At 42.6% G+C, this 19,699-nt stretch overlaps 2 protein-coding genes across 13 annotated transcripts in view; one reads left to right on the top strand and one right to left on the bottom strand.

Moving 5' to 3' along the window:
- Positions 1-12,004, bottom strand: part of atr (ATR serine/threonine kinase) — a 96,136-nt gene extending 84,132 nt beyond the window's left edge. For 7 of the 9 annotated variants that reach the window (XR_011344345.1, XM_069897367.1, XM_069897368.1 and 4 more), the window contains exon 1: positions 4,138-4,224. Coding sequence is in view for 8 of the 9 variants with exons in the window: in XM_069897367.1 (XP_069753468.1) it covers positions 4,138-4,196 (59 nt within the window). In the remaining variant the exon portion in view is untranslated. Of the gene's footprint in view, positions 1-3,962; positions 4,118-4,137; positions 4,225-8,808; positions 9,029-11,800 lie in introns of those variants that run through there. The other 2 variants (XM_069897366.1, XM_069897365.1) reach the window with 2 other exon arrangements.
- LOC138742657 (plastin-1-like) overlaps positions 4,416-19,699 on the top strand; it is a 63,266-nt gene continuing 47,982 nt past the window's right edge. For 2 of the 4 annotated variants that reach the window (XM_069897372.1, XM_069897375.1), the window contains exons 1-2: positions 11,927-12,137; positions 12,905-12,973. The gene's annotated coding sequence lies outside the window, so the exon portion shown is untranslated. Of the gene's footprint in view, positions 4,527-11,922; positions 12,138-12,904; positions 12,974-19,699 lie in introns of those variants that run through there. The other 2 variants (XM_069897374.1, XM_069897377.1) reach the window with 2 other exon arrangements.

A 19,699-nucleotide genomic window follows, 5' to 3' on the forward strand; every position in this document is an offset into this window, starting at 1 on the left:
CCCACTGGGACAGATAGTGCTACAGTTGGAAAACCACTAACAGTGAAGGAACCTGGTTTAATAGCTGCTCATAACCGAAATGTAAACTTGCTCACTTCCAGGTTCAGGAATACGAGTTGCAGATTCTGAAGTGAAGTACTCTTTGCAAAATAACTCAAGAACCCAAGACCTGTACACTATGATCGTCCTTCATTGTGTGTATCCCAGGTTTATTGATCATTCCAAAAATGCATAATCTCACACTTTCAGAATAATCTACCATTCCCTTGGCTTTCTGACCAACTGATTGACATTGTTCTGTGGCTGAAGACTATCCTTTTCAGAATCAACAACATGACTGTGACTTGCAATAAATGATCTTGACCCAAAACTTTGAAAATTCCTTTCCATCCACACTGTCATCAAACAGGCCCTTCAGCCCAACTTGTCAAACCTGACTAAATTGTCATGCTGGGCTAATCCCATTCACCTATATCTATCTTCCTCTGGAAGTACCAATCAAGATACAGACTGCCCGCAGAGTGAAAATGTTGGTCCTCGGGTTCCTCTTCACCATTTGGAATCCATGTCCGTGTTTTCAGGGATTAGCAACAAATGCATATACTCTGTGTCTCTATTTTCCAAGACTAGTTTTATGCCCAACCACCAGCTGGTTCATACTGGTGTTTGTACAGTCCAGAGTATGTATTGTGAAATATTAAAAATACCCAGAGTCCAAAGGGTTAAATCACTCAAATCTCCTGAAGTGCAGCATCCCATACTTGCCGAAGTTAAATTCTATTTGCCACTCCTTGGCCCACCTTCCCAACTGATCAAGAACTTGTTGGTAACTAATTTTAGAGTCACCTTCAAATTTTCTTATGTTGACTACATTGCCATACAAATCAGTCCCATGAATAACAAACAGCTATGCACCAGCACCAACCTTTGCTGTACAACATTGGTCATAGGCATCCAATTAGAAAAGCAAACCTCCATTCCTGTCCTCTGTCTCTTTCAACTAAACCACTTATGAACTTAACTGACCATCTCATTTTGAATCGTATGTGACCTGATTTACCAAACTAACCTACTATGCAGGACCTCATCCAAGACCTTGCCAAAGTACATACAAAATCCACTGCCCTTCAATTCCACCCCCCCGCAGTTTGATTTCAACAATACCATTCAATGTCATCTGCAAACGTTTGTACTGAATTGTTGATTGTTGCAAGATGAAGTGAAAAGCTGTTTTTCATGCTATCCAGGCAAATCAACCTGTACTTGCGTACAGAAGATAATGCAAACATAAAACGTGCAATATAGCATTATACAGAAAACGATAATTAAAACAGTGCGATACCAACATCATTTCCCTAATGAGAGGTCCATTCAATGGCCTAATGACAGCAAAGAAACTACCCTTAAATCTGATGTGTCATGATTTGAAACTCATGCACCTTCTGCCAATGAGAGGTGGAGTCATGAGAAAGCAGCCACCATCCTCAAGGACCCCCACCACCCAAGCTATGCCATCTTCTCTCTTACTACCATCGGGAAGAAGGGTCAGGAGCCTGAAGACGAGAATTCAGCAGCACAAGGCTTGCTTCTTCCTCTGTGCCATCAGATTCCTGAATGAATAATAAACACTGCCTTACTTTGACCTTTTCTTGCACTATTTTTATTTATTTTGTACGGTGGTTTATACAAGGGTTTGCACTGTGACGAGGCTGCAAAACAACAACAAAAAATGAGAGGGTGAACAAATTTAAGTTCTTGAGAGTCACTATCATGGAACATTTTTCCTGGACCCAACACACTCATGGCATGGTAAAGAAAGCACACCAGTGTCTCGACTTCCTCAGGAGTTTGTGGATGTTTGGTATGACATCTAAAACCCTGGTAAATTTCTACAAATGTGTGGCGGAAAATGTTCTGACCAGCTGTGTCACGTTCTGGTATGGGGGGGCACCAGTACACCTGAGGGAAAAGCTCTGCTAAAAGGTAGTAGGACATCACAGGCAAAACCTTCCTCAACATTGAGAACATCTACAGGGAACAATGCCGTCGGAAAGCAGCAGCAATCATCAAGGATACACACCAGCCACTGTTGTCACTGCAACCATCAGGAAAGAGGTAATGGTGCCACCAGGTTCAGGAAAAGTTGCTACCCCTCCACCATCAGACTCCTCAACAATAAGCTCAATCAGGGACACCAGCAAGGACTCTTACTTGTACACTTGATTGTTTTTTTAATTCCTCTTTGCATTGCACAGTTGTTTACAGTTCTTTATTTGTTTACATGGGTAATGGGTAACTGACTTCAAGTCCCTGGGCTCAGCTAGCCCAGCAGTCAGTACCTGGAAAGGGCTCCAGCTATGGGCTAATAGCACTTCAGTCTGGCAGCAGGGGCTGGCAGCTGTGACAAGAGTGCGGGAAACAGTTTCCCGAGCGGTCTGCAGCAGCAAACTCGGTGGGCAAAGGATCCGTAAGGACAACGGCCAGCGAGCACGGTCTTGGAACAGACCACTGCGGGGCAATCCTGCGTCACTCTGGGCCTCGCACTCCGCCAGGCCCAGTGGCGTGGGACCCAGAGGGAGGCGTTTGTCCTGGGCAAGCGCTCGCCTCTCAGTCCTTGCCCCGGCTCATGTTGCCTAAAACTCCACGGAAAACAGCAAAAGTTCCGTGGAATCAAGACCAATGTGTTCATCTTCGCCTGCGCAGGGATGGGCCGCGGAGGGAGTGCGATGTCCAACCAGTAAGCGGTAATTCTGCCACTCACGCAGGAAAAAGAATCTCAGGGTTGTACGTGATGTCACACATGTACTCTGACCACAAATCTAAAATATGAAATCAACCCATACTGAGGTCTTCTTTGGCTTGGCTTCGCGGACGAAGATTTATGGAGGGGGTAAATGTCCACGTCAGCTGCAGGCTCGTTTGTGGCTGACAAGTCCAATGCGGGACAGGCAGACACGGTTGCAGCGGTTGCAGGGAAAAATTGGTTGGTTGGGATTGGGTGTTGGGTTTTTCCTCCTTTGTCTTTTGTCACTGAGGTGAGCTCTGCGGTCTTCTTCAAAGGAGGTTGCTGCCCGCCAAACTGTGAGGCGCCAAGATGCACGGTTTGAGGTGTTATCAGCCCACTGGCGGTGGTCAATGGGGCAGGCACCAAGAGATTTCTTTAGGCAGTCCTTGTACCTCTTCTTTGGTGCACCTCTGTCACGGTGGCCAGTGGAGAGCTCGCCATATAAAACGATCTTGGGAAGGCGATGGTCCTCCATTCTGGAGACGTGACCTACCCAGCGCAGTTGGATCTTCAGCAGCGTGGATTCGATGCTGTTGGCCTCTGCCATCTCGAGCACTTTGATGTTAGGGATGAAGTTGCTCCAATGAACGTTGAGGATGGAGCAGAGACAACGCTGGTGGAAGCGTTCTAGGAGCCGTAGGTGATGCCGGTAGAGGACCCATGATTCGGAGCCGAACAGGAGTGTGGGTATGACAACGGCTCTGTATACGCTTATCTTTGTGAGGTTTTTCAGTTGGTTGTTTTTCCAGACTCTTTTGTGTAGTCTTCCAAAGGCGCTATTTGCCTTGGCGAGTCTGTTGTCTATCTCGTTGTCGATCCTTGCATCCGATGAAATGGTGCAGCCGAGATAGGTGAACTGGTTGACCGTTTTGAGTTTTGTGTGCCCAATGGAGATGTGGGGGGGCTGGTAGTCATGGTGGGGAGCTGGCTGATGGAGGACCTCAGTTTTCTTCAGGTACAGAAGATAGAAGTGACATAAAACGTGCAATCATAGTATTATAGAGAAATATAATAGATGCTGTGAAACGCTGTTTTGCATGCTATCCAGACACATCAACCCATACTGATGGACAATAGAGCAACCATAAAATAGAGAAAATATCAATTCAAACAGTGCAACATCATTTCCCTAATGGCAGCAAAGAAGAAACTACCCTTAAATCTGACTGTCATGCACCTTCTGCCCGATGAGGATGCTCGGTTCATTACACTTGATGGCGACAGCAACTGTGTGGTGCAATGTCACTTGGGTGGTTTTGCTGTGTGCAAAGCTTGGAAGCACGAGGCCCTGCCCCCCGCAACCAGGCCTGTTGGGCCTGGTCGTTGCCGAGCCCCATGACTGCAGAGCTCACCTCTCCAGCTCCCGGAGGGCCGGGAGGATGGAGGCCATCTCCAGGCCCTGTTCAGACATCCCGGGACGTTGGCCGCATCAATCCCACGTGAAGCCTCAGCGCCGCGCCGACCAATCAGGGAAGACGACGCCGGAGCCCCGTCCGCCAATCACTGCAGAGCTCGATCCGCCACGTGACTCCGGCCGGCTCTCCTCCCCCCCCCCCCGCCCCGCCTTCTCTCCGCCCACGCGCTTGCGTCAGGTGACGACGACGACGTCCCTTGCCTCTCACCCCGCCGCGTGGAGCGTGGGTGGAAACGCGGAAGTCGCTGCACGTTGGAGGAAGTCGGCCGGTCTCGCAGCGTCCAGACGAGGTCAAGGCGTCTGACCCTCAGCCCTTCCTTCCTCAAGGTAGGAGCAAAGACCAGGAAGGCGTCGGAGTGGCTGGGAGAGGAGTCCAGACCAACAAAAGGCCCACAGCTCCCTCTTCTTCACCCCCCATTGTGTCTGTGAATGTTGATACTCTTCTTTGGCTTGGCTTCGCGGACGAAGATTTATGGAGGGGGTAAAAAGTCCACGTCAGCTGCAGGCTCGTTTGTGGCTGACAAGTCCGATGCGGGACAGGCAGACACGATTGCAGCGGTTGCAAGGGAAAATTGGTTGGTTGGGGTGGGGTTTTTCCTCCTTTGCCTTTTGTCAGTGAGGTGGGCTCTGCGGTCTTCTTCAAAGGAGGTTGCTGCCCGCCAAACTGTGAGGCGCCAAGATGCACGGTTGGAGGCGAGATCAGCAAACTGGGGCAGGCACCAAGAGATTTCTTTAGGCAGTCCTTGTACGTCTTCTTTGGTGCACGTCTGTCACGGTGGCCAGTGGAGAGCTCGCCATAGAACACGATCTTGGGAAGGCGATGGTCTTCCATTCTGGAGACGTGACCCACCCAGTGCAGCTGGATCTTCAGCAGCGTGGACTCGATGCTGTCGGCCTCTGCCATCTCGAGTACTTCGACGTTGGGGATGAAGGCGCTCCAATGAATGTTGAGGATGGAGCGGAGACAACGCTCAAATTGTCAACTGAAATAATGCGTTTGATATGTCTTTTCCTGCCAATTTCAATCAGCTGTTTCAAGGGCAGGCTAATTGCATTCAGCACATTTAGAAGACATAGGAGCAGCAGAAATTGTGTACTTTTTAAACATTTTACCACATTCTTCTACAGCAGGGGTCTCAAACTCAATTTACCCGGGGGCCACTGGAGGTAGAGTCTGGGTGAGGCTGGGCCACATCAGGTTTTCCCACAAGAAAAGCTCTGACAAAAACATTCCAATGTTATCAAATGTCTTTACACAAAATAAGATGAAAAAATAAACAAATTCACAATTCATAAGAAAAAAAATAAAATCAATAAAATGAAAATAATAATAATACAGCAGATCGAGAAGACTGAAGAAGCCACATCTAGTTGCTGACTGGAGAAATGTAATTATTATTATTCAGATTCAAATGGTGTCACAGTTGCGTTGAAGTCCATCTAATTTGATGGAGAAAATTCTATTGAACCATTTGTTATCTAGCATTAACTGTATTCGTAACACTTTCTTGACACAATTTTGACCATATTTCTTCTTGAATTTGTAAATTTAAATATTTCTCCCATCGTATTTTTAATTTATATAAATCTTTCTTTGTGTTTTCTTGTAATTTCATATACATATTAGTAACACATTTTTTGACCATAAATGTTACCTGTTATATCTTCAAATTGACTTTGTTTTGGAAGTCTCAAACCTGTTCCTAATTTATTTTTTAAATATGATTTTAATTGATAATTTGCAAAAATTGTATTATTTATGTATATTATTTATCTTTTAATCGGTCAAAAAATCTGAAAAAAAACAATCTTTTGTTCTCTGTATACCTTTACTATACCAATTTTCAAATGAAGAATTATTCAAAATCAAAGGAAGAAGTTGGTTTTGTTTTCACAACAGTTGGTAGTTTTTAATTCCTCTCTCAATATGGATTCCATTCCATAGTTTTAATAAATGTTTTAAAACTAATGTCTCCTTAGTTCCTTTGAATAACTCTCTATTCCATTTATACAGAATTTGCTCAAGGATAAATTCACCAATTTTATTCATTTCAATCTGAACTCAAACTACTTTTTCACCCCTTTGATAACAGGAAAACAAAAATCTCAATTGAGCTGCTTTGAAATAGTTCTTAAAAATTTGGTGATCTTAGTCCACCCTGATCAAATTTAGACATCTTGCCTTCCTGTTCTTTGCTTATTCCTTGAAGAAGGGCTCAGGCCTGAAACACCGGTTATAAATCTTCACCCCGGATCAACACTACGAGACCAGCTGAGTTCATCCAGCATTTCTGTGTGCTTTTACTACAACAACAACAACGGCTGCTCAACCCCACCCACTGCCTTGCACTACTGCTCCAGTTCCTGCCACCTCCCTGACCACGCCCACCCTTGTTTCAGATACTGTCAAGTTAATTGCACTGAAAAACAGGGGTCGATTTATTTTCAAAGCATTTGGTATAGTACACTACAATGAATGGTGCAATTAGCTGAAGAACCCTCCCCACCGATGAACATACATGGAACAGTGTCTTCGAAAAGCAGCAGTAGTCATCAAGGATCCACACCACCCAACACATCCTCTGCTCTCACTGCTACCATCAGGAAAGAGGTACAGGAGCCACAAAACTTGCACAATCAATTTCAGGAACAGCTGCTACCCCTCGACTATCAGAATCCTCAACAACCAACTCAACCATCAATTCATTTAAGGACTCTTACATTTGTACTTTTTTGCTTTTTTTCCTCTCTGTATTGCACGTTGTTTGTTTACATTTCTTTATCTGTTTATATGTGCACATTGAGTTCAGTTTTTTTATGCCAATAAGTGGTAATCTGCCTCAGCCACAGTAAAAATATCAGGGTTACATGTAATGTCATGTGTGTGCTCTGACTGTAAATCTGAAAGGCTCAGGTGTGGAACATTGACAGCATTTTTCTGTATTACATGAATTTAAATAGTCTTTGAATGCGCTGAACAACTTTTGGCTTTGAAGATAGGAATGTTCATATACTTGTGTACTCAAGTAATAGTTGAATTTTGTGGATCAATTTTTAGGGTAAAATTTAAGTGCTCGACTATTACATGTATACTTCTTTTGAGTGAAGTACCAGTGTCGTTCATGGCTTTGGGAGCTCAGATGGGTGAGTGACTGGGGCGTCAAGAACTCAGACGGGAGGCTGGCTAGGGCCCATGTGGTAGTCCGCAGTCAAGGCATTGGGAGCTCGGATGGGTAGGTGGCCAAGGCCTGGGTGAGAAACGGTGGTCATGGCATCGGAAGCTTGGATTAAGGGCGGCTGGGGCCAAGGCAAGAGTCCACAGTCAGGGCATCGGGAGCTTGTGTGGGCAGGTGGCCAGGGTGTCAGTATCTCAGATGGGCGTGCAGCCAGGGTGTTGAGAGCTCAAATGGGCAGGCAATTTGGGCCAAGGCAAGAGTCCATGTTCAGGGTGTTTGGACCTCAGATGGGTGGGTTGGCCAGGGTGTCAAGAGTTTGGTTGGGTGGGCAGTTGGGAGCTTGGATGGGTGAGTGGCTGGGGCCAAAAATAGAGGGATTGACTTTTACACATTATCAATTGTTACATGCATATATACGGTAACCTCTTTCACCAGAGTTCATTTATATAATATGAAATAACATATTACAACATCAGGTATTCATCAAATGTCTTTGTCTTCCAGTTGAAGAAGTAGATGGATGAAACCAACATCCCAATTTTACTTGTCTCTTTCAAATTTTTCTTTAGTTTTATAGAACAAGAACACAAGGGTTACCAAATATGAAGAATACAAGTACATTTTCAAAAATAAAATAACAGCGATATCCCCCTTCCCCATACAATGTTGTCAAAATGACAAAAAAAAGAAACCAAAGAAAACAACTCTAACTTCCTACCGAAAAAACCTGGGATGTTTTGACATGAAAGTAAAGGTTAATATAATTCTGTTGAATCTATAAAACATTACATCGCAGAACACCTGATCTTTTCTAAATTAAGAAAAGACCTGACCACTGTGTACTAGTGGATGGAACAGGATCTTTCCACCAAAGTAGGATAGCTCTGAGTTATAAATAGGGTGACTTGATGATGAGATGAAGAAAATAGCTCGTTAATATCATCTAACACTCCAAACAAAGTCACTAAAGGATTATGTTCAAGATTGACTCATATTATTGACAAAACATGAAAAATTTCCCTCCAATAAAGTTCAATAACTCGACAAGACCAGAACTAGTCGATGGCAGATTCATGTGGTAACACAATATTTAATGTTGGGTCTTGCCTGATCAAAGGGACAGCTTGAATGGATTTTTTAATCCATTGCAATTGTTAAAATACAATTTGTTCAATATCACCAAAGTATGCTGAATTGTATTTTACAATGGGTTTTTTATTTGAAACAATGTTTCTAATTCTTCTCTTTCCACAGATGCTGATGGCCTTCTTTCTGAGTGTTTTCAACATTTTCTGTTCTGATTTTAACATGCAATACCTATCTCTGCCACTAGAGGTTACCATAAATCATGAGTATTGTCAATTACACAACATTATGCTAAACATAAAATGCAGCATTGAGAATAAATGTTCTAAATTGTGGAGGAGGCTTACATTAATTCAATGAGGAACACCATGGTGTAAACTCGCAACTTGGGGAGACTTTTGACTCCAGTGTCAATTTTTCTTTCATCTCCAATCCCTGGTAAGATGGTTCTTAATTATGCTTTGATTGGAAGTTGTTAACATTTTAGTGTAATCCTTGAAGAGCAGTCTAGTGTCTGTGATCTGATTTCCCTCCAGTTCTGCAGTCAAATTTTCAGTTCATCATCCCCTAAATGATGAACATGAAATGAAAATATCAGATTGAATGAATTTTATAAAAGATTATTAATAAACATCATTTCTACTCTGCTTTTGTCCAACCAATCTGCTACTGATCTGTAGTATGTTGATTTATTAAATATTTGGAGGTTGCAAATATTCATCCATGTATTGATGATTCCAGGGTGGTCCACTTCATTCTTAACAAACTTGAGGTCCTACAAAACTTGTCTGACTTTTTTCCAAGCTCACACCACATTGGTTCAAATAATAAATACATTTTAAGAATCTGAATACAAATAAGTCATGTAACTATTGAGAAAGTGGATCAATATCTATTAGAAAATAAAGAAAACATAGCACCCTTTCTCAAGATTGAAAACTGAAGTAACATACACAGCTTTGATAAAATTGATGAATAGAATTATAGTGTGAGAAAATAAATAAATGATATATAATTCAATCACATGGACAATGAACTGGAATTCTGCCTGCATGGCAATAAACCCTACACATCCCCAATATCATGTTGTTATTTATGCTTACGTTGTCTACGTGGACTTTAGTAAGGCCTTTGACAAGGTCCCACACAGGAGATTAGTTCAGAAGGTTCAAACACTATGTATCCATGGAGAAGTTGTAAACTAGATTTGAAATTGGCTGAATGGGAGAAGGCAGAGAATAGTAGTAGATGATTGTTTTTCAGACTGGAGGCCTGTGTTTATTGGTGTACCTCAGGGATTGGTGCTGGGCCCATTGATGTTTCTTGCTTATATCAATGATGTGGATGATAATGTGGTAAATTGAATCAGCAAATTTGCTGATGATATTAAGATAGGGGGCGCTGTGGACAGCATTGTGTTCCGAATCATGGGTCCTCTACCGGCATCATCTACGGCTCCTAGAACGCTTCCACCAGCATTGTCTCCGCTCCATCCTCAAAATTCATTGGAGCGACTTCATCCCTAACATCGAAGTACTGGAGATGGCAGAGGCCGACAGCATCGAGTCCACGCTGATGAAGATCCAGCTGCGCTGGGCAGGTCACGTCTCCAGAATGGAGGACCATCGCCTTCCCAAGATCGTGTTATATGGCGAGCTCTCCACTGGCCACCGTGACAGAGGTGCACCAAAGAAGAGGTACAAGGACTGCCTAAAGAAATCTCTTGGTGCCTGCCACATTGACCACCGCCAGTGGGCTGATATCGCCTCAAACCGTGCATCTTGGCGCCTCACAGTTCGGCGGGCAGCAACCTCCTTTGAAGAAGACCGCAGAGCCCACCTCACTGACAAAGGAGGAAAAACCCAACACCCAACCCCAACCAACCAATTTTCCCCTGCAACCGTGTCTGCCTGTCCCGCATCGGATTTGTCAGCCACAATCGAGCCTGCAGCTGACGTGGACTTTTACCCCCTCCATAAATCTTTGTCCACGAAGCCAAGCCAAAGAAAAGAAAAAATTGTGGACAGCAAGGAAGGCTTTCAAAACTTTCAGAGGGATCTGGACCAACTGGAAAAATTGGCCAGAAAATGGGATATGGAATTTAATGCAGACAAGAGTGAGGTGTTGCATTTAGGAAGGACAAACCAAAGTTGGACATACATAGCAAATGGCAGGGCACTGAGGAGTGTGGAGGAACAAAGGGATCTGGGAATACAAATACATAATTCTCTCAAAGTGGCATCACAGGTAGACAGGGTTGTAAAGAAAGCCTTTGGCATCTTGGCCTTCATAAATCAAAGTATTGACTACAGGAGTTGGGACATTATGGTGAGGTTGTTTCAGACATTGGTAAGGTAAGATTGGAAGTATTGTGTGCAGTTCTAGTTGCCAAAGCTACAGGAAGGATATCAATAAGATTGAAAGAGTGCAGAGAAGATTTACTAAGATGTTACCGGGTCTTCAAGAGTTAAATTATAGAGAAAGATCAAACAGCTTATGACTTTATTCCTTGTAGAAGAATGAGGGGAGATTTGATTGCGATTTACAAAATGATGAGCAGCATAGACGGAGTAAATGTGAATAGGCTCTTTCCATAGATTAAGAGAGAAAAAATACAAGAGGACATGGCTTTAGGGTGAAAGGGGAAAGATATGAGGGAAGATTAGGGGGAAGTTTTTCCACTCAGAGTGGAACAAGCTGCCATCTAACATGGTAAATATGGGCTCACTCTTAAATTTTAAGAATAAATTGGATAGATCCATGGATGGGAGAGGTCTGAGGGTTTTGGAATAGGTACAGATCAGTGGGTCAAGTGGAGTGATAGATATTTGAGTACAGATTAGAGGGGCCCAATGGCCTGTTTTCTGTGCTGAAATATTCAATAGTTTATTTAAACGACCCCACTACATATTCCCAATTTATTTAATATTTGTTGCAAATAGAAAATAATGATTGAGCACGTTAAAATGCCCAATGTTTAAATTATTTGTATTAATTTTACATCTTTACGTTATATCCACAAGTTTAACACACAAAAAGGGTCACAGAACCATTAACAGGGTGAATGCCGTCCATTCAGTTTGTGTGGGGCAAGAAACACAAAGGAAGAAAGTCAAGAATAGCGGTTAAGCTAGGAATAGGCAACCGAAGAACTTCTGTGGGCAAATATTTCATATCCACCTCACTGAGCAACACAAGATTCGGTCAGTTCTGATCTGCCACTGCAAGAAACTGATGCTTCAACAACCCTTCAGTCTTCCAGTTCGCAGAAGCTGCCTGCTGAGCCAAGTTAACAGTTAATAAAATTCAATGGAAGCGTTCATTAAAATAAAAGCTGACCAGAGTTATCGCACTGGTGAAGAGGCTGTTGTATCGAGCGTGCATTTCTTGGATACAAACAAATGCGTCCTTCCAGGAGCATAGCAACCGTTGCCTTTATACCCTGCGGTGTCATCGGCTCGCTCATTTTTCTCCCCACCTGAAACCCCACCTTCCCGTTTGCTGCACATCCGATTGGCTCCCTCCTTTGATCGGCACCTGAAGTTGATACAGAGGAAGCACCTGGCCACCTATCAATAAAATTGCGTCACAATCGTGGAACTCCTGGGTCACTTTGATCTCCTGTCTGCGTGTTCCCCTCCCATCACCTGCTTTCAAGAGTGAGCAAGTTCAACGAGTAAGCCCGTACTCTTTGTATGAGGATAATGTTTAATTGTTTCGGAAAAAATGTGCTGTATGGAGTGGTCTCGTTGTGTGTGGTAGAATGTTGTTCTTTCAGGAGGCTATTCTTTGAAGTTGAGGTCGATGCAATGATTTTTAAATTTAGTTAACACAGCTGAAATCCGTATGTTTTACCCTGGAGGGAGTGCATTACTTTTAAGCTTTAAATGAAAGGCTTTCCACAAAGTTTGTGGGCGGATTCTTGTGAACGTTAGAATTACCCGACCATTGTTGCAAACAGGGTTTTGTTTCCGACCTTGGATTGTATTCAGCGTTGGTTTTACACTTTTGTTAGATAGTTGCAAGATATTTTGGTGACTGCCAAAATGTGGGGAGAATATATTTTCCATTTTAAAGAAGCAGTTGTTTGTCCAGTACTGCACATTTATTGGATCTGCCTTTCACTTGCAGTTGCTTTCTGGCATCAGTTCCTTGGCCGATTATTTTGGAGAATTGATATGGGTCCCCCCCCAATTCAATTTAGCTTAAAGACGTTCTTGTTTTTCTGGGTGGTAACCTTGAAACAGTCAACTATCTCCATTAAAATCAGCGATACAGCATCACCTTGAACTTGTGAAAGTCATAAATTTTTATTTCTACATGGAAAATTATGTGTTTCAAAATGTAATGATAGATGGATACAATAGGGTGTTACAGGGGCCGCACTGGAGTGAGCTAATTTTGGGCTTTTGTCACCTGCGTTGAATCTTGCATCTTTTACAGCGTGACCGAAGATTAAGAAGATTTCCAGACCAGGAGAGGAGAAAAAAATCTACCCACTCTTTCTCAAAGGTAAACCTGCTTCCCCCGCATGCTTGTGTACCGCCCCAGTCTCACACAAGTTGTGATGCACGTTTTAAAATGCTGTGTTTTTGTTTCCTTTCCTTTTTGTATAGTGCTTTTCATGCCTGTTACATGATGTTTCTAGGCACTTTGCAACATACTGAAGTTTAGCCATGATTGTAACGCAGAAAATGGGGCAGGCATTTTTCAACCAGGAATGTGATCATTAAAGTTTGTTTTTACCGAAAACTGCAGATGCTGGAAATCTGGATTAAAAAAAAAAGATGTTTGAAGAGGCTGAATATCGAATGATGAAACCAGGGGCAGTAATGCTCCATCTCGCCTTTCAGACTTGCACTACCATTCAAAACCATCATAGTTGATCATCTGACCCTAATACCCTTTCGCTTTCTCTATATGCTATATTTCTACAGAGTTGTGGTGGGAAGTGTGCTGACATGCTGCATTGAGGTCTGGAATGAAAACACCAATTCCCCTGAGCATAAAGCCCTCTAAAAGGTCATGGACACAGCCCAGGACATTACAGGCAAAACCCTCCCCACTATTGAATACAGCTACTGTCAGAGGGCAGCAGCAATCATCAAAGACCTTTTATTTGTTTACATGTTTACGCTATGTGCAGGTTATTTTTGTGCTTCCACTGCTGTGCCTACAGAAAAAAGGAATCTCAGGGTTGTATGTGATGTCATGTATGCACAAGAAACCCTGAAATATTTCTCTGGGATCACTTTTGCTATAAGTGCCACACCCAACTCCCTCTTTGAATATATCAAACTGGCTTCAACAACATTCTGTGGTAGAGTTCCACATGTTCACATCTCTGAGTGACAATGTTTCTCCTCATTTTAACTTTTTTAGAATTTAGAATAACAGCAGAAGCCTGCACTGCCATGTGACCCATTAACCTACTCTCCCTGTACATCTTTGAAATGTGGGAGGAAACTTGAACACCAGAGGAAATCTATGCAGACACATGGAGAACGTTCAAACCCCTTACAGACAGTGCTGGATTTGAACCTGCGTCATTGGCACAATAATAACATTGCGTTAACCATTACACTGTCTGTGGTGGGCCTCAGCTCAGTACCAAGTAGCGTACCCTTTAATCTTTGATTGTGAGCCCTGTTCCCTCCTCACCCATACCTATCCCCCTCTCAATAAGCAACTTTTTCCTGCATCTAACCTGTTCAAACTTGCCAGTATTGTGTGTTTCAAATGAGAATCCCTTCCTGCTCCTCTAAATTTTGATTGAGTACAACCAGAATCTGTCAAACTTTCATCATGTATCAGTCCTACCACCCCAGGAAACAATTTTGTGAATCTTTAATACTCTCCCTCAATGGCAAGCATCTCTTTCCTCAGGCAGCATTGGGAGGGGGAAGGGGGGAGGGGTGGGAGGGGGTGAGGAGAGAAAGAAACTGTTAATGTTGTGTGCACTGAAGAGGGGGTCAGGAAGCTCCAGTGTGATTTGGATAAATTGGGGGACTGGGCAGATACATGGCAAATGCACTACAATGTGGATAAATGTGAGGTTATCCACTTTGGTAATACAAACCGGAGGGCAGATTACTATTTGAATGGCATTAGATTGGGAGATGGGGAAGTGCAGAGAGACCTCGGGGTTCTTGTGCACCAGTCACTGAAGGTGAGCATGCAGGTACAGCAGGCAGTTAAAAAGGCAAATGGTATGTTGGCCTTCATTTCAAGAGGGTTTGAGTATAGGAATAAGGATACCTTACTGCAGCAGTACAGAGCCTTGGTGAGATCACACCTGGAGTATTGTGTGCAGTTTTGGTCGCCTTATCTGAGGAAGGATCCTCTTGCAATGGAGGGAGTGCAAAGGCGATTCACCAGGCTGATACCTGGAATGGCAGGAATAACTTAGGAGGAAAGATTGCATAATTTGGGATTGTACTCGCTGGAGTTTAGAAGATTGAGAGGGGATCTCATAGGACATATAAAATTCTGGCAGGACTGAACAGAATGGATGCGGAAGGGATGTTTCCAACGGTAGGGGAGTCCAGAACCTGGGGCCATGGTTCGAGGATAATAGGCAATCCATTTAGAACCGAGATGAGGAGGAATGTCTTTACCCAGAGGGTGGTGAATCTGTGGAATTCATTACCACAGAGAGCAGTAGAGGCAGGTTCATTGAATATATTTAAGAGGGAATTAGATATATTTCTTCAGTATAAGGGAATTGGGGTTACGGAGAGAAGGCGGGGATGGGGGTACTGAACTTTAAGATCAGCCATGATCTCATTGAATGGCGCAGCAGGCTCGAAGGGTCGAATGACCTACTCCTGCTCCTATCTTCTATGTCTCTATGTCCATAGTTGAATTTTATCACAAGTTGGAAATGTATTTTTTTTGCAAAACAAAAAATGACTTTTGAGCTGAAGAGATGGACAGGCCAAATGGAGTTATCCAAGATGGGGTGAGATCAAATCAGATGTGTAATGGAAATGACATGAGCATATAATGTTTTTTGATAATAATGATGTCCAGGGCATAGCACTCAGCTCACCAAATCAGAGTCCAAGAGCTGATGACCACAGAAAATGGGCCCACCATATCTATGTCATCTATTGTTGCTTTTGAAACTAATCTCATTTGTCCATAAATAGCTCTAGAACCTTCTGCCCCTTTCTAATTAAAGTACTTGTTTAGATTTCATTTTTTTTAAATGAACATACATTTTCAAATCTGTCCTTGATGTTTAAATTTTTGAGGAGCTTTTTAAAAAAAAAATAAAGTGGTATGGACAAAATGTATTGTGAAATTGCATTAGTGCATTGAGAGGCACCTGGCTGACTTGCCTCATCAGGCAAGCACTCATTTCATAATAATTGTCAATCTTTTAGAGATCATTTGAGTGCAGAGAAAGGAAAAGACATGAGATGGTTACTCGGGGTATGAGTCACCTCTAATTTTATTCAATGCTGAATTAAGGGGAAGGTAGCCTTTAGTGGTTGATTATAAATACTGATTATTAATCTTGTTTGATGGCACCAGGTTGCTTTCACTGTGATCTGCTTGAACGCAGCTTATAGTTTTCAAGATCTAATGAGTAAAGATTTCTGAAGTAAAATGATTTTATTAACAAAAAGCAAAGTTCTGTCAGACGATAGTGGTCATCAGCTTTTGTAAATTGCTGCTTCCATGCATTTTGAAGATTTCTGGTGCAAGGTGAAGTTGATTTTAATTTGGAAAGAATGGTTGTGGTTTCAGGGACTGGTTGGGTGTAAAAAGGAAAGAACAAAAACCTTGGCATTGGTGAACTTCTCTTTGCTCTTGGGTGGTCTCTTGGGATTGCAAGTGGCATGTTTTGATTCTGGTTTGTGACTATTAAAATGGTCAGTCAGGTAAATGTGGATCCCTTAAACCAGCCATTCTCTTCCTTGGAGAAGACTGTAATTAGACAGCCAGTTCTGGGAGATCTTGCATTGGAAGCTTGCATTTGTTATTCCACCAGTGGATTTGGAGGATTTTGCAGGGACATCATTAATGTATTGGCTTAGTGCCATGAAATGCCTGCTATGGCCAATCCTGGTCTTAAAGGAGTACTGGAGAGAAGGGATCACTGTTGCCTGGTAGACCAAAAGCATTATGCAAGGTCTGAGATATTGATCCTGGAACAACCAAAATCAAAGCTGGCACATTGAAGGTGGTAGAGCTTCTACCTTTGCTGAGGGGTAGAGGCATATGAGGATGTGGAAAGTCACCATCTCATCCAGGTTTCAGCTCTGGAACTTTTTTTGATCTATCAGGCAGATAAGTGGAGGAACCTTTTCTTGGCGTGGTAGGCATGAAAATTTATCTGAAGTATGTTGGCAATTATTTTCAGTGAATGCTTTATTAGGCTCCGAGAACCAAATGGCCCACTTGTTCCAATTGTTTCTTGTGAAAGGGTTATGGTTACTTCAGTAAATGGACTGATTCTTAGTTGGTGTGTGTATATACATGCTGATGTCTGAACTATTAATGTTGGGGTGTTCTTAGTTCTGGAATAGAAATCAAAGTAAAAGTTAAAATTTATTTTTGGTACATACATGACATCACTAAGGTTAGTTTTCCTGTGGGCCAGGCAAATGCCTCTAATTGTAAACTATACTCAAGAAGATGCATTTTCAAAAGAAATGTAAAGAAAAATGTGCACAGAATAAAGAAATATTTGGTCATAAATAATGCACAAAGAGTCCTTGAATGAGATTGAGTTGGTATTTTTGAGGGGTGGCAAAAAACTCCTGAACTGAGAAGTATGAGTTCTGTGGCATCTATACTAATTTCCTCATGATTAGTGGTAAGAACAGGGTGTCCTGAATAGTGTAGATCCTTGATGATTGCTGCTGCTGTCCAACAGCAGTATTCCACATTGATGTTCTTGATGGTGGGGAAAGTTTTGTCCTGTGATCTACTGGGTTGTGTCTGCTACCTTTCACAGAGCTTTCTGCTCCTTTTCCCCCACACTAGGCCATGATGCTGTTCAGTGGAACTTGGCCAAGTTTTCTGATGTACCAAATCTTGGTAGATGAGTCCAGGGAAGGTTCTCTGAGATGGTGACTCCAAGGAATTTGCTCACCCTCTCAACCTTTTGATTTCTCTCTTCCCCCCCCCCCACCCATGATTACTGGATTTAAAAATGTATATAATTTATAGCAATATTTGCAATAATGCTGTGACAAAACAACTAAATGTTCATGATGATAAATTCAGATTCTGAATCGCATGCCTCTGGTTTTCCTTAAAATCTACAATCAGCACCTTCGTTTTGCTGAAATTGAGCAAGAGGTTGTTGTTAATGCATCGTTTAGCCCAGTTTTTCAATCTTCCTTCTGAATGCTGACCTTATCCCTTTTTGTACAGCCTGTGATGGTGGTATTATCAGCAAATATGTATGTTTGTCATATCAAGCCACTTGTGCGTGGAAAGTGAATAGAGCAGGGAGCTAAATATGCAATCCTGTGGTGTTGGCAATCATGGAGGTGTTCTTGCCAATCTGCACTGACAGGGGTCGGAATGTGGAGAAATCAGGTTTCAATTCCCAATAGGGTATTGAGGCCCAAGTCTTTGACTTGCTGATTAGCTTTGAGGGAATGATGGTAATGAATGCCAAATTGCCATCAGAGCTGATGTATGCATTTTTGCTGTCCAGGTGTTCTGAGTTTTGTGTAGAGCCAGTGAGATGGCGTCTGCTGCAGACCTGTTACTGTGGTAGGCATATTGGAATGTTGCCACTCAGGCAAGAAGTGATGTGCCTCCACACTGGCCTCTCAAAACACATTACTGTGGATGTGAGTGCCACTGGTTGGTAGTCATTCCCAGTCTTTTGGGTACTGGTATGATTGAAGGCTACTTGAAATAGATGGGCATCATGCCCTGTCTTTTGCACTGGATTGATTTTGAGCAATTTGCATTGGGGGTTTTTCTTCGCCCCCCCATATTAGTTCTGGTAGCTTTGTAGAAAGAAAGTCATGCCATATAGTACTGCAAAATACTGAACTAATGGCAGAGGTGATGAGCAGCTTTGCTTTACACTGCTCTGCATTTTAATCTGACCAGCTTGAACCTATTGATTTATGTTATTGTTTGCATACAACCAAAAAGCCTACATAAAATAAAGATGCATTTCTGTTGATGGTCTATTCTGAGGAAAGTGCTTCACCTATTTTTTTTCCCCTGATTTAACAGACTTCCAAGTAGTAGAATCACTAAGATCTGTATGACTGCTGCTAATCGGCCATCAAGACATTGGCCTCATCAATGATTATTGATGTCCAGGAATTGCAGTTGTCATGGTGATGAGTCCAAAGATTAACACAGGCCTTTGCTGAGCCACCAGGAAGAATAATTTGACAAATGCAGGAGCCTTTGGTTTGCAGGAGATGCACATTTAAACATTGAAAACATACATGTCTGATGATCTATAGGCAAAGGAATTTGTTCAATAAAATAACTGCAGCTTAACAGGAATTTAGTTTCATTGAGTTTACTGAAGAGTGCAATTATACAATTATTGCAGCCACAAATATTATGTTGAAATTAAAACACAAAAAGCTTGAATGTTTGAAGTAAACAATGTTTGTGCCATTTTGGGAGGGCTTCTCTGGCAACACCAGCATCTATTTCCCATCTCTGATTGTCCATGAAAATAGTGGTGAGCTTTCTTGTGAAGTACTGCCCGTCTACTATGCTGTATTTAAACATGCAGCTCAGTAACTTCTGGCTCATGAGCTCATGTTACCCAATTGACCTACAACGTCCGTATGTTTTGAAGGATGGGAGGAAACTAGAGCAGCCAGAGGAAACCCACACAGACACAGGGAGAACATGCAAACTCCTTACAGACAGCTCTGGATTTGAACCTTGATTGCTGACGCTGTAAGAGGGTTTCTCATTTCTAATTTATGGTCTTTGGAGTAGGAGCAGCAGATTGTAGTGTTCTTGCAGAGCCCATGTTGAGGTTGTGGGATTGGTTAATGAGGGGCAGCTTTGCGGACAGTCCTCAATGTAGCCACAGTGCAGAAGTGTTGAAGAAAATTGTTTCAGCTGGTGGAAGGGATGCCACCCAAACAGAAGGATTTGTCCTATGTATTGTCAAACTTCTTAAATCCTGCAGCAGCCTTTCTCAGCATGTGGAGAGTGTTACATTGCCTTCCTGATGTGGGTCTTGCAGATGGTAGAGTGGAACATTAGGTGAGTCACTCACCACAG

Source organism: Narcine bancroftii, chromosome 9, assembly GCF_036971445.1.
Source record: "Narcine bancroftii isolate sNarBan1 chromosome 9, sNarBan1.hap1, whole genome shotgun sequence".
Taxonomy (NCBI): domain Eukaryota; kingdom Metazoa; phylum Chordata; class Chondrichthyes; order Torpediniformes; family Narcinidae; genus Narcine; species Narcine bancroftii.